The 12,429-nt window shown below is 36.6% G+C and overlaps 1 protein-coding gene across 1 annotated transcript in view; it reads left to right on the top strand.

Moving 5' to 3' along the window:
- Positions 1 to 12,429, top strand: part of DPH6 (diphthamine biosynthesis 6) — a 214,549-nt gene that overhangs the window by 145,799 nt on the left and 56,321 nt on the right. The window contains exon 13 of the mRNA XM_075151761.1: positions 1,486 to 1,728. Coding sequence (XP_075007862.1) covers positions 1,486 to 1,728 — 243 coding nt within the window. The remainder of the gene's footprint in view (positions 1 to 1,485; positions 1,729 to 12,429) is intronic.

The following is a 12,429-nucleotide window of genomic DNA, read 5'->3' as shown; positions in this document are numbered from 1 at the left end:
TCCCTTGTTCAATGGCACATATTTTAAAATAGCACTGTAAAAAAAAAAAGACCATTTGTTCCTATAAACCAGAATATTACTTGCATATTTTTTTTTTCCAAATTCAGGATTATATATAGCATTATCAAAACAATATTTCAGATATTTTAAACAATTTAAATAGTTGATGGGTGTCAGTTGATATGTTTCCTCTCTGCCTCCTCCCCCTCTTCAGCTGCTAATCATAGAACTCGTATGCCAAATTGTATAAGATACTCTTCCAATAGTTACATGTGTGAGTCTTTTGTGAGACACAGACAGTTATGAGGACAGATTTGGAGTTGCATATGGGTCTGTCACATGGTTTGATTGCCATGTCTTCTAGGACACAGATTTCTTTTTTAATTATTCTTAATTCTGAGGAATTTTTACAGTTCATACAGTAAGTTCTGCAAAATTCTTCCTAAAGATTCCTTGCACAGTCCATTTTCCCTCTCCTTACTCCTAGCAAAATGCTGCTTGTGCTGACTTCAAAGCTGCTTACACCCACCTTACTTCCCACTTTTATACTTAGTTTTCTTTTGATATTGAATAAAATTTACTGCTTCACTGATCAGGAAATGTACAGACTTTCTAGAGAAGTGCAGCATAAGAGAATGAAAAGTTTTGATATTTACATTAAGATTTTATAATAAATCTTTGAGATGTCTGAATAGTGAGAATAAATGTTTCCTTTGCTGGCTGCTGTTAAGAAAGTAGGTCTTCAGAGTGTTGCCAGGAAGACTTTGGAAAATCGGCCCAAAGTAACTGCATTGCAGCTCAGCTTAAAACATGCATTGATTGTAATCTGGCCACCCATTTAATTCCGTTTTCAAAAGGTAAACCCATCTCTTTGGTGAAGTCAAATTCTTCTGAATCTTATTTTCAATCTGCAATGTCCTTTTACCTTCTGGTGGATTATCATGACTTTTTCATACACAGTCTTTTAGCTGTTCTGCAGTATTATTTTTATAGTATTTTTAAATTAGTTTACTAAAGACATTACAAATATATACTAATACTTTCTTATATATACTTACATAAAACAAAGCTTAACTTAAGACTTAGAAGTTAAAAAAAACCCAGCACCGAACCAAAGATAGTGTGCATCATCACTCAAAAAAAGAAAGTAAGAACATACTTAACCATGTTCGGGCATCAGTGTGATGCAGCAGCTGTAACATCCAGCAGTTGTAAGAGTCAGTAACATCAGATATTGTTGTTTTGAGCTGACACATACATCCATGTATTAACTGTTAGGTTAAAGTTTATTGCAGTGCTGTGTTTCTATATCGTAATTAAATCCCTAACAAAAATTATCTTTAGACTGCCATGTTTGCTCCATTTGTGACAAATGATGGCAAAGAACAGTACTGTTGAAAGAAACTACCTGGAAAAGAGAAAAGTGCTTCTCTTGTCTTCTATACACTCCCAGAATCTTATTCACTTATTTTTATTTTCTTCTAGGTTGGAGATGTTCTCTACTGTGCTGGACAGATTGCTCTAGTACCTTGTACGATGCAGCTTGTTAGCGGTGGCATATGGACTGAGGCCATAGTTTCCCTCCGTCATGTTGAGCGACTTCTTCAAGCTATGAGCCAGAAGACTGCACTCCACCACGTCATCACAGCCAGCTGCTATGTAACTGACAGCAAGCACATTCCTATTGCTCGCTCTATATGGCAGAAGAAATTAAGAGAATGTAAAAAGGTATCTGTGATAGCCATTTTCTTCTTTCTGGGTTGTCTTTTTTTTCCCCCTAAGTCTTGTACTAATATCAGAATTTTCTCAGCACATTTCAGAGGGGTTCAAGTAAAGCTGATATAATAAGGTTTGATTGAGCTGTTATGTTCTGGCTCATAAGTGGTTGTGCACAATTGAGAAAGAAGATTGCTTAGTAGAAAGTTATATTCATCACTAACTTTGTCTTAATTCCCCAAAGCAATATGTTAAAGAACTCTTTAAGAGCAGTCATTCCTCTAACAAAAATGTGAACAATACCTTATTTGAATTACCTCTGCCCATATATTTTTACATAATAGGAACTGGGCATTTTAATTCAACTTTTTGTGAGTTGTTCTGTTGAGGTTTTTTCCCCACTCTTTCTCACAAGCAATATTGTCATGACAACTAAGTTTAGCAGTTTACTGCTCCTTATTGCTTATTATTCAGCTGAACTTCTAAGACCAGATCTGGGGCGTGCCTGTCTATTGGTTGACCCTAGATTATCTCTAATAGCATAATCATTTGCACAGTGATATATAACAATACCATAATCATTTCTATTATGTATGTACCATTTTTCTTAAATAGCCACGGAACACCTTGCAAGCATTAAAAAGGTAAGGGCCACAAATCTTGTAAATAAAATATAACTTCTCCGCAAATGAGTGAAAAAGAGTAGTAACTACATAATTGCTATATAATTTAATATAACTTAATTTAATATAACTTAAAGGTTTCTTAGGGAAATACATGGCTTGGAAACATAGCATATGTTAATATTGCCATAGAAGAAGGAAAAGTGCACCTAAAACTTTCCTTCTATTTGCCTTCACTGTCAGTCTCTGCACTAGGCACTTGTCTTTCTGAGTAAAGACGTAGGCTTTACTTAGAAGCTTACGCATTCAACCTTGATTTATTAATAAAGGACCCTCTTAAATAGCGTTTACTACTCCTCCAAGACCAAGTGTATTGAATCTGAATTCAATTCCGATTTTTTAATTCAATTCAGTTTTTTGCTGTGTGACTGGTTAGTAACACGTATCATGACTATGAAGCCTACGTGCTTACTTATTTGTAATATATGTGACTTGAGGGCAGATTGGTAGTGTTTGCCAGTTCTTTGAAACTTTTCCTTTTTCCAGATGGAATCTTTTAGGTCTTCTGTAGTTATTATACATACCAGCCACTCTTTATCGAGTCTTTTATTTCTTCCACTTACTGAGATGACTAGGCAGTACTTTCTTAGCTACATGAAAAATACTGATGAGATTGCTTGCTTTTGGACTATTACTAGTATCTGGCCCATGTCACTTTTTGATTGTTCAAGCCGTAGCTTAAAAAATGGATTGCTGCCTACACATACTTCTATGAAGAGTTAGCTGCCTAACAATTTTCAGGAGTTTTTAAGAAAAAACATTCTAGAGGAGCATCAAACAATCCTAGAGGATGTTCATTAATCTTATGCTGTGCTTATCAGATCATATACATTAATGACAGTATCAGAAAGAGCAAAAAAAAAATTAGCAGATGAAGTAATGTGTGCCCCAACACGATCTAAAAATGCTTTGGAAAAAATTAAAATATCAGTGGGAATGAGATGTTATTAGCAGCCAGATGTTCCAATTTCCCTATCATTTTGTCAATAGGAGGTTCAGACAGAGGAATTGAATTTTTCCTCAGGCTATGCATACTTTTCTGATTAGTAAGGGTTTGTGTACACAGCAAAGCAGAGAAAAAGATGTATCAAACACTTCTGTTACACGGAACCAGAGGGAGGAATTGCCCTGCCCTGAAAATACAATTGTCCTATTAATGGAAATAGAGAATTTTGTATTGGGGGAGAAGCACTAGCCAGAATGGTATTAGGAGAATTGTTCCTTTACTCTCAGAACAAGGAAAACAGTAAAGTTTGAAATTTGGAAGAGTTTTGTAAAATGACTGATAAATTGTACAACAGTTGTACTTCTCTCTCGCTTATTCCATAGAATCGGTGAAAACAGGAAATGTCGTTTTTACACCTCTTAATGTTTTCTTTGAAGCAGTCTGTGGGGGAGTGCTGTAAGATACTGTCTTTCTGTGTGGAAGCCAGAACACAGCAGCTTTACTCTGAAGGCACCTGTATTTAAGAGTCTAAGTAGCATATCCCTTACTTGTGTGGTTTTGTTTATTTTTTGGTACCCCAATACTACTACAGACAGTTCTGTCAGATACCATAACATGAAATAATGGTCTGTTTTCTGCAAGTAAACTAAGTCAGCCAAACCAAAAGTGTTCTATTATTCTTGAACTGTATTTCAAGCAGTGGCCAAAGGCCTGAATCAATAGCAACCTACAGATTACTTAATAAGAACAAATGGTGTCTCAGTTGAAATTGTTCTGCTTCTGTCATCCATGGAAAAAGGAGTTTGTGCAAACAAACCATGCAGCTCAGAGCTCATTTCTTGTAAACTAGACATTATAAACCATAGAACTAATTATGTTTTAAAGGCAGGTTTTAGACTCTACATTTCTGTTTGTTGAATGTTCTGTATTTAATAGCAAAATGATGGTATATTAAGATTGAGGTATTTGTATTTAACACAGTGACTAAAACATATGCATTAGAACTGCCAAAGGTTTTTTCCAGAGCACCAAAAATTATTAGCGTTCTGTCATATAGTGATATCCTTTACATAAATAATACTGTTCAGCAACTTCAGTTGAATCATTCTACATATTTGATGTCAGTAGTCTGTAAAGCACAAAAGGGATTGTATAAATTGTTTGCGACACAAATAAATTGGACCTAACAGAACATAATATAAAGAGAAGTGTGAGAATTGTTCTCTAGATGTGTTTATAGAACAGAAAAGGTTTAATTCTAAGAGCAGGATGTGGGCACGGAGTTGATCAAAGCTTTGTTTGAGATACGGCCGCAGGGTCAGGCACACTTACCTGGACTTTAGAGGGCTTCTTGTCGTATTATTGACAGTGACAATTGTCTTTTAGGAACTTCTTGAATTATGAAGAGAAAGATAAATTGAGTACGTTTCAGAATAACCAAATTATTATAGGCTGGACCCCCTAGCAACTTCTAACTTGTTTCTGTCACCGAGTCTCTGGCCCCTTTCTTATTCCAGCATCATTCCTTGCTTCATACACAGCTCCTTTCCCCTGCTGTCATCCTGATTTCCCTCATTACAGATGGCAGCTCAGTATCTGTGCTCCCAGCACCATTCCCTGCAGCCCCACCCCTCCAGTATAACCCCGAGCATTGCCTCCCCGAACTCCAGTTACCCACAGCCATCAAGGGTTGTGTCCCCAGAGCTGGAATCCAGCTCCTGTCCCTCTCTCTTCTTCCTTCCTATGTCAGTTCGAGTCACAGTGTCATTGGAAAAGCCATTTGGGGTGACAGAGGAGACAAATCTGGTGGAGGGATGGAAGGCTTCTCCACCGTGGAGAAAGAAAAAATAGCGGGGAGGGAAGGATAAGAAAGGAGCCCCAGTGAGGTCTCACTCAAAAAAAAACTTAATCATTGGGCTACTGAAAAGATCTTTGGATCAACATTTTGAATATACACAAGAGAAATTTCCTTTGTTAAAACTAAGAGGGTATTGTAGGAATTGAGATCTAGAGTGAGGGAGCCGAGGTAAGCATTTAAGTTCTGTGGATGGATATGGCTGCATTGTTGTTAAGTAGTGGTTGTTGGAGAAATTAAGATATAGTTAAGGGAAGCAGTGATTAAAATCAAAAGAAAAAACAGGCTGCAGTTGTAGAAATTAAAATCTACTTGAGGGAGGCAGTAGTTAAAATCAAAAGAAAAAACAAAGGCTGCAAAAATAGCATAAAGACAATTATGCAAACAAATAATCAAAGCCAAAACCTAGGAAAAATAATTGGAATTAACAAATGCAAGTGCCAGCCATCAGCAGCTTCCCCCACCCTATTTTTAAGTTACAGTCCTTCTACAGTTTCTTTGTGATTCCCAGGCACACTTTGGGACATTTTGACACACTTGAGCTGATACATTTAGGGAGCTTCTCTAACATACCTCGTTAGAAATAGTAACAATTGTGTGGTAGAACAGTTTCTGCCTAATCCAGTAGTTAACATTTCGAGCTTTTTTTTTTTTTTTTTTAAGTAGCCAAAAAAAAAAAGCTTATCGCATTGCTAAAACTTTCTGGAAGAAGAACTGACAGTTTTCCAATTAAGTCTCATCTTGTGTTTTTCTTTACTTCACATCTTTTAATGACAGTGTCATGTAATATGATGATTTTATAAGCGGTTTTGCTAACTCATTCAGCAGAGTAATCAATAGAAAAAAATAAGCCAGATGGGTTGTAGTCCATTTGTATTGGGTGGGACAGATGGCATTATTGATAGATGGAAATATTCCAAATAATTATTGTATAATGATATAACAGTAACTGTGCCTGCAAAATTTTATTAATTTACTTTGTGTACGCACTTTATTCAGTAGGGGTTGAATTGTACTGTTTAGACAGCACTCCCACTGTATTTAGTTGGGAGCTGGGTCCACTCCCTACCTTCTTTTTCCCCTTCCCATGGGCTTTCCATGCAGAACCATCTCCGTAGTACTTTGGTAGAGTATTTCAAGTGGTGGATTGTGCTACAGACAGACTCCACTAGACTAGCTGACATGGGCAAGATCTTGATTACATTTTTTTTCCTACCTCTGAATGCCTGCTTTTTGCTTTCTTTTGTTACCCTCACCAATACAAAGAAGAACCATGCTGTACTCTCTCAAGATTTCCGGCATTCCAGCTTGTTTAACTGCTGTGGTTTATTCTTTTTACATTTTGCTAATCCCCAGCAAGATTTGGTATAGCTAGGCCAGTAAAATATATCAATTTTGATAAACTGTGTAATAGATACTGGTTTGGGCTGTGGCTATTCAAATATATATTCCATGGCAAAGTACTATTAATTCATTTTTTTCTGTGAGTTAAGAACACATTAACAGAATGTTAATGCACATTAAGAGCACTCACAGAAAAACTTGGAGGCCATTTGCTGCTTTTGAAATACAGTTCTTGATAAACATGACCGAATGATAAAAACAAGTTTCAGTTCTTATTTTGATTTGATGGCATATACATAACTTGGAGGCAGATTTGCCAGAACTATCTGAAATGTTATCTCTGATTTTTTTGTTATAAAAAGAAAAATGCATAGGGAAATACTTAATACATTTAATATGTTACCAATGTTTTGTTACCAACACAAAGTTTAGGATTGCCTGTATTTGTAAGTGAACCCAAAATATTGGTGAAGGGAGATTTTGAAACAATGAAAACAATATATTTTGTTAAGATTAGGGTTGCATAGAAAGATAATATTTAATGTAATTGCAAGTTTTATTAATAGCTCTAAGGCCATTAGCTTATATCTTTTGCTTCAGCAACTCATTTTATTTTTTTGTTCAGATGGTGATATTATAGATCAGTTCCACTCTGAATTATTTTATTAGGCAGCTGCCACTGTATTTTCCATCCTCAGTAATGAAAAATCTACCTGGTGAAATGCTTCCCATGACATGAAAAAATATGTGTCTTTTGGCTTTTATAACACAGCTTGCATTTGGACATTAGTTGTCTAGTCCTCTCCCTCCAATAAATTCCTGAGCAAATGTACTATAAACTACAAAAGTTCTCCAGCCCACCTTCTTCTGACAGAAGCTTTCTGGTTTTTATGGTAAGCATTCAGGATGCGTGGCTGTGATCCCATGATTGTTTCAAATCCAGCAAAGAGTGCCACAGTTGACTTTCATTCTGTCAGGAATGCCAGTCAGGTTCTTGACAATGTGTGTCTTAATAGCATGTAATGCAGAAGTGACGGAAAAAAGATTCACCATGTTTTATTTGGTATATATTGTGAATGGGTTCCTTGCTTATTTCAGCACTCGGGTAACTTGATGCCAACTTTAAGTATCTAAATTTAAACCTTTTGGGCCAGATTTACAAACTGTTTAGATGTCAAAAGATGTAAATGAGCCTGAACTAGGATTTTTTAAAAATGTTTTAAGAGCAGTCATCTAGGGGCACTGGGCGCATTCTAGGGAGCCCCCGCATCATACCTCTTTCGACACTCCTGTAAATACCATTGGTACTACCCTGTGTCTTTCCACTTTGTCTACTGAATAATGCAGAGGTCCCAAGTTGTAAACAAGTTAAATCCTGAACCAGAAGCTGCCTAGCTACAAACAGTGGTTTTCTGGAGTAATTATTATGTTTTCATGGCAGTAATTTAGAATGCATCTGTAACACAGCAGTCTGTTGCATTGTTCAGACATGCCTTTAGTATTTGAAGTATACAGACTGTCATGAATTTAAATAAAATTCATGCATTCTCTGACACTTTATCCTAAGTAGAACAGAAGTAGCTTATGCTCAAATAGTGGAAGTCGAAGGTTTTTCTTGCTGCAAAGGATTGGACAGAGGTTTAAGATCCTCTTTACCTATGGAGAAAATTACCATAAATCTTAAAAGGAATGTAAAAAAACCCCAGATTTCTGAGAGAGGATATGTACTTTTTCACCATCCTGAACAGATGTTTGTAAGTCTGTAATATTCAGGTACACATTTTTGTATATTTTATTATATGTATTAGTTAATATCTATGTTTAATACAATTGTTAGATTTCCAAATAGTATTGTAAATTCTGTGCCCTATAGATAATAGTGTAGGTAATACTAATTTAATTGGTCTCCTTCTTTTACCAGTTTCTTGAACAGGATAGTTAAAATGTGAGAAATAGATGAATATTATAAAGGTATAAATGATAGATTAGAACCCTGCTACATTTACATTGCAGTAAAATCTCATGTAGGTTAATTAATATAATTGGTAATATTACCAGAAGAAAACTAAATATTTTTGAAAAACATTGCCACCAGGCAGTACCTATGCCTATCAAAAATTCAGTAGGAAGAAAATACATGTTTCTGTTTCCCTTTTTTGTCTCATCAGGTTTATAACATTTATTTTGCTACTAGATGCTATTTTGAATGTTCCACAGTTTGATATATTAAACCAGGCTTCTTTTGTGGCCCATGTTAAGAACATGCAGTGCATTCAAATAGCACAGTGGTAGTGGGTCTTTCATCTTGTGCCTAGTGTATTTCATTTCCCCTATGTTCAGATTAAACAAAGCTTTTGAATTCATTTGAAGCAACAGTAATGAGAATATTTAACACAGGTCAAATGCAGACAGTAGAACTCCAGAGGTCCGTGAAAATATTCTGCCTTTTGACACTGGGCCACGATGGGAGGTGAAAGGGTTGCCACCTTCACTTTTTTTTAAAGGAAGATTATGATATTCTATTTGTAACGTTAGTGGAGCTTTAATGAATTTTAAAAAGGAATATAGTCAACAAAAAGAACAATGAAGGAGTCTACAAGATCTTAACTAAAACCATTATTAGAAATTGAATATATATATATACACTCATTAAAAATCATATGATTGCATAATGTTCTAAACAGTATACATTAATTTAACTTGTAGAATGTAAACATAAAATGTGAACAATAGGAAATAAGAAAGGAGAGCATTTCTTGTGTGAATGTTTGTGTAGATAGATCAGATACAATCAAATCCTCAGCTGGCATAAGTCAGCATAACTCTCTGATTTCCATGAACTGATTTACACTAGCTTATTTCTCATTTACAGGTAATATATACATGTATTTGAACGTTGTTTTTCAGTTAGACACAGTGAAGAAATGCATGTGAAGTTATTCATGGTGGTAAATAGCCCAGTTCATCCAGGCTGACTGATTTCCCCCTGCAGCCCTTCCCTTATAAGAGTTTCTTTGAGTGATTCTTCATCTCTTTTGCTGAAAATATTAATTCTGTTTTGAGCCGGTCACTTTTGTGCTAAGCAAGAGGACATGTATGCATCCACTGTTTGCTTAGGCCAGAACCTCTGGTCAAAAGTCTTATGTGTGATGACTGTGAAAGCCATTAACAGGATTTCAGCCCCGAGGCTGGTACCTGTTGTCAGTGCCTCTTTATAGAGGGGAGAATGCCATTTTGGTTGAAAGGTCCTACTTTCACTCAGGAAAATCCTCTGTTGAACAGTAGTCCTAATTATGTGTGGGACGCTTTAAATCCCCACAACAAAGGAAGGAATTTCAGGAAAATCATCAGCTTCAAAGTTTTTGCTGTTCTCCTCTGGATGAGTTAATCCTACTGACCAAGACTGAAAGAAGAGCCAGATTACCACCCCAACCTGCATAGACAGTTTTATTAACAACTCGTTCTTTCTAAAACTGCAGCAGGTTAATCTCTTTCAGACACCACAAATGTTCCTTCCAAGTCAGTGCTTCCAACAAGTAGTTTGATGTTAAGTACTAACTAGCTATTCCAGATCTTGGTCTTCTCCAGGGAGGGTATTTTAACTTGTCTCTTCAGTGTGAGCTCAATAAAAATAAGAAAACTCAGATCTTAGAAACTAGTCAAACTTCTATACGGAAAGCCCTCCCCTTAAATCTGTGGGCAATATCCTCTTAGTCATGGTTATGCAGGACCTGGAAAAGCATTCGTGTTGCAGGAAGGAAACTCAGCTATTGAATAGTGTACTGGGTCTGGCTGGGATGGAGTTAACTTTCTTCATAGCAGCCCCTATGGTGCTTTGGTTTGGATTTGTGGCTGAACCAGTGTTGCTAACAGGCCAATGTTGCACAGTTTCAAGGGTTTCTCTTTTTCCCACTCTGCCCCAGCGAGTAGGCTGGGGGTGGGCAAGAGGAGGCCAAAGGGATATCCCATACCATATAACATCATCTCAGCAATAAAAACTGGGAGTTTCGTCTTCCAAGGTGGCTATTCCCCAGAGGCTGGCTGGGCATCAGTCTGCTGGTGGGAGGTGGTTAATGATTGCCTTTGCATCACTAGTTTTATTCTCCACTTATTAAACTGTCTTTATCTTGACCCAAGAGTTCTCTCATTTTTGCTCTTCCTGTTGTCTCTCCCGTCCTGCCAGGGTTGGGGGGGCGAGCGAGTGGCTGTGTGGGTGCTTAGCTGCTGGTGTCAACACCACAAATAGATTCAGCAAATTACCCCTGAAGGGAAACTCCACAATTAATTAGGAAAATTCATTCCTGGCCTTCTCCCTCATCAAGCTCCAGTCAAAATTAGAGCTCAAAATATCATTTCTTCCTTTTGAAACTGTGCAAAAATCAGATACAGTTATGATCTTCTACCACCGAAAACTTGAAAGAAAAAACAAAAAGAAATTAGCTCAGGAAAATATCTTCTTTCTTCCAGTGGAAGTACTTCTTTACTAGTGTATAATACAATCCAAGGCATCCTACTAAATTTCAGTACTTGATTACCCTAATCTCTGGTTCTGTGTGCTGGTCATAATAACAATTCCATTTCCTCTTCCTCCTCCTCTTTTCTGAAGGATATCACACGGGCTTCAGAATTAATAATAGATCTTCAGTTTTCCTTACTTACGAAAGTCAAAGTAAACCAAAAATTATTTAACTTTTCCTGTACTCCACTTGCAAAGAAGTACGTAAGACAGCGTGAAATTGAGCTAGCATTATTTTGAAACCCCCTTAAATTTTTCCATAGCAAAAATAAGCCGTGCTAACTGGTCAATACCCAGTAACATGCATGCCAGCTCAGCAGTGAATAATCCCTTTCAGCTTCCTCCCTGTATTTATTCAGCTTCATGGATGAAAAATAAAAATGCTTCCAGCTGATAGAATACATGTGTATAGTTCTCTTCAATCCTTTAGTTGTAACACAATGAACATAGCTGGTAACACTTGAAATCTGACTTTGATTTTCTTTTGGACATTATTCAGTGTTAATATTATGCAGGTCTTATGCGTCTCGCTTATAAGCACCTTTGTGGAAACATCCTGGCCATCTCCTGTAGTTGACGAAGTAGTTACTTCTGCATGTATCTCAACAAAGAAGCAAGTGAGTCTAAAAGAGAAAAATGTAACTGTTAACTGATGAAAATACTAATTGTCAATCATTTCTAATTAAGTCAGTAATTCTAGTAAAATTTTGTCATAATTTGTCAAGTGAATGTTTGCATGAGTTGTAGATAGCTGTTCAGTAATGCATAGTCTCATAGTCCATGCATGTTCTGCGGAATTACATGGGGGAGATGTATAGGTATATAGATTTTCTGTCCCTCCCTGTATACATATATAGGCATATAGATACATATACACTACATACATATACATGAATATGTATTTGTATTTTTTTCGTAGTATAACAACCTTTAACAAGCATATATATTAATACATGTCACTTAAAGGCCATTTATTGAAAACTTTCTATTCTAACCTTCTGTACACGGACTCACCTGCCTACAGGAACATAAGAGTTAAGATCCCATTATGTATTTCAGTAGTAAGCTGAGAGACATATCTTCATCTTCAGGAGAACAAGTTTGCTTTCCATGTATCTCATTCCAATGACTGCTGAGAACAGTTACGCATTTAACTCAAACTCGGCTTATAATTTTTAGGTTATTGTGAACTTCCTCTCATGAGTGGATCTAGTGGGTCTGGCTGGGGTAGAGTTAATTTTCTTCATAGCCCCTATAGTGCTGTGTTTTGGATTTGTGACTAACACCCTCTTGATAGCAGACCAGTGTTGACTGTTGCTAATCGGTGTCTGAATAGCGTCAAGGCTTTCTCTTTTTCCAACTTTGCCCG

Source organism: Calonectris borealis, chromosome 5 (assembly GCF_964195595.1).
Source record: "Calonectris borealis chromosome 5, bCalBor7.hap1.2, whole genome shotgun sequence".
Classification (NCBI taxonomy): Eukaryota; Metazoa; Chordata; class Aves; order Procellariiformes; family Procellariidae; genus Calonectris; species Calonectris borealis.
This window is presented reverse-complemented; position numbering and strand designations above follow the sequence as displayed.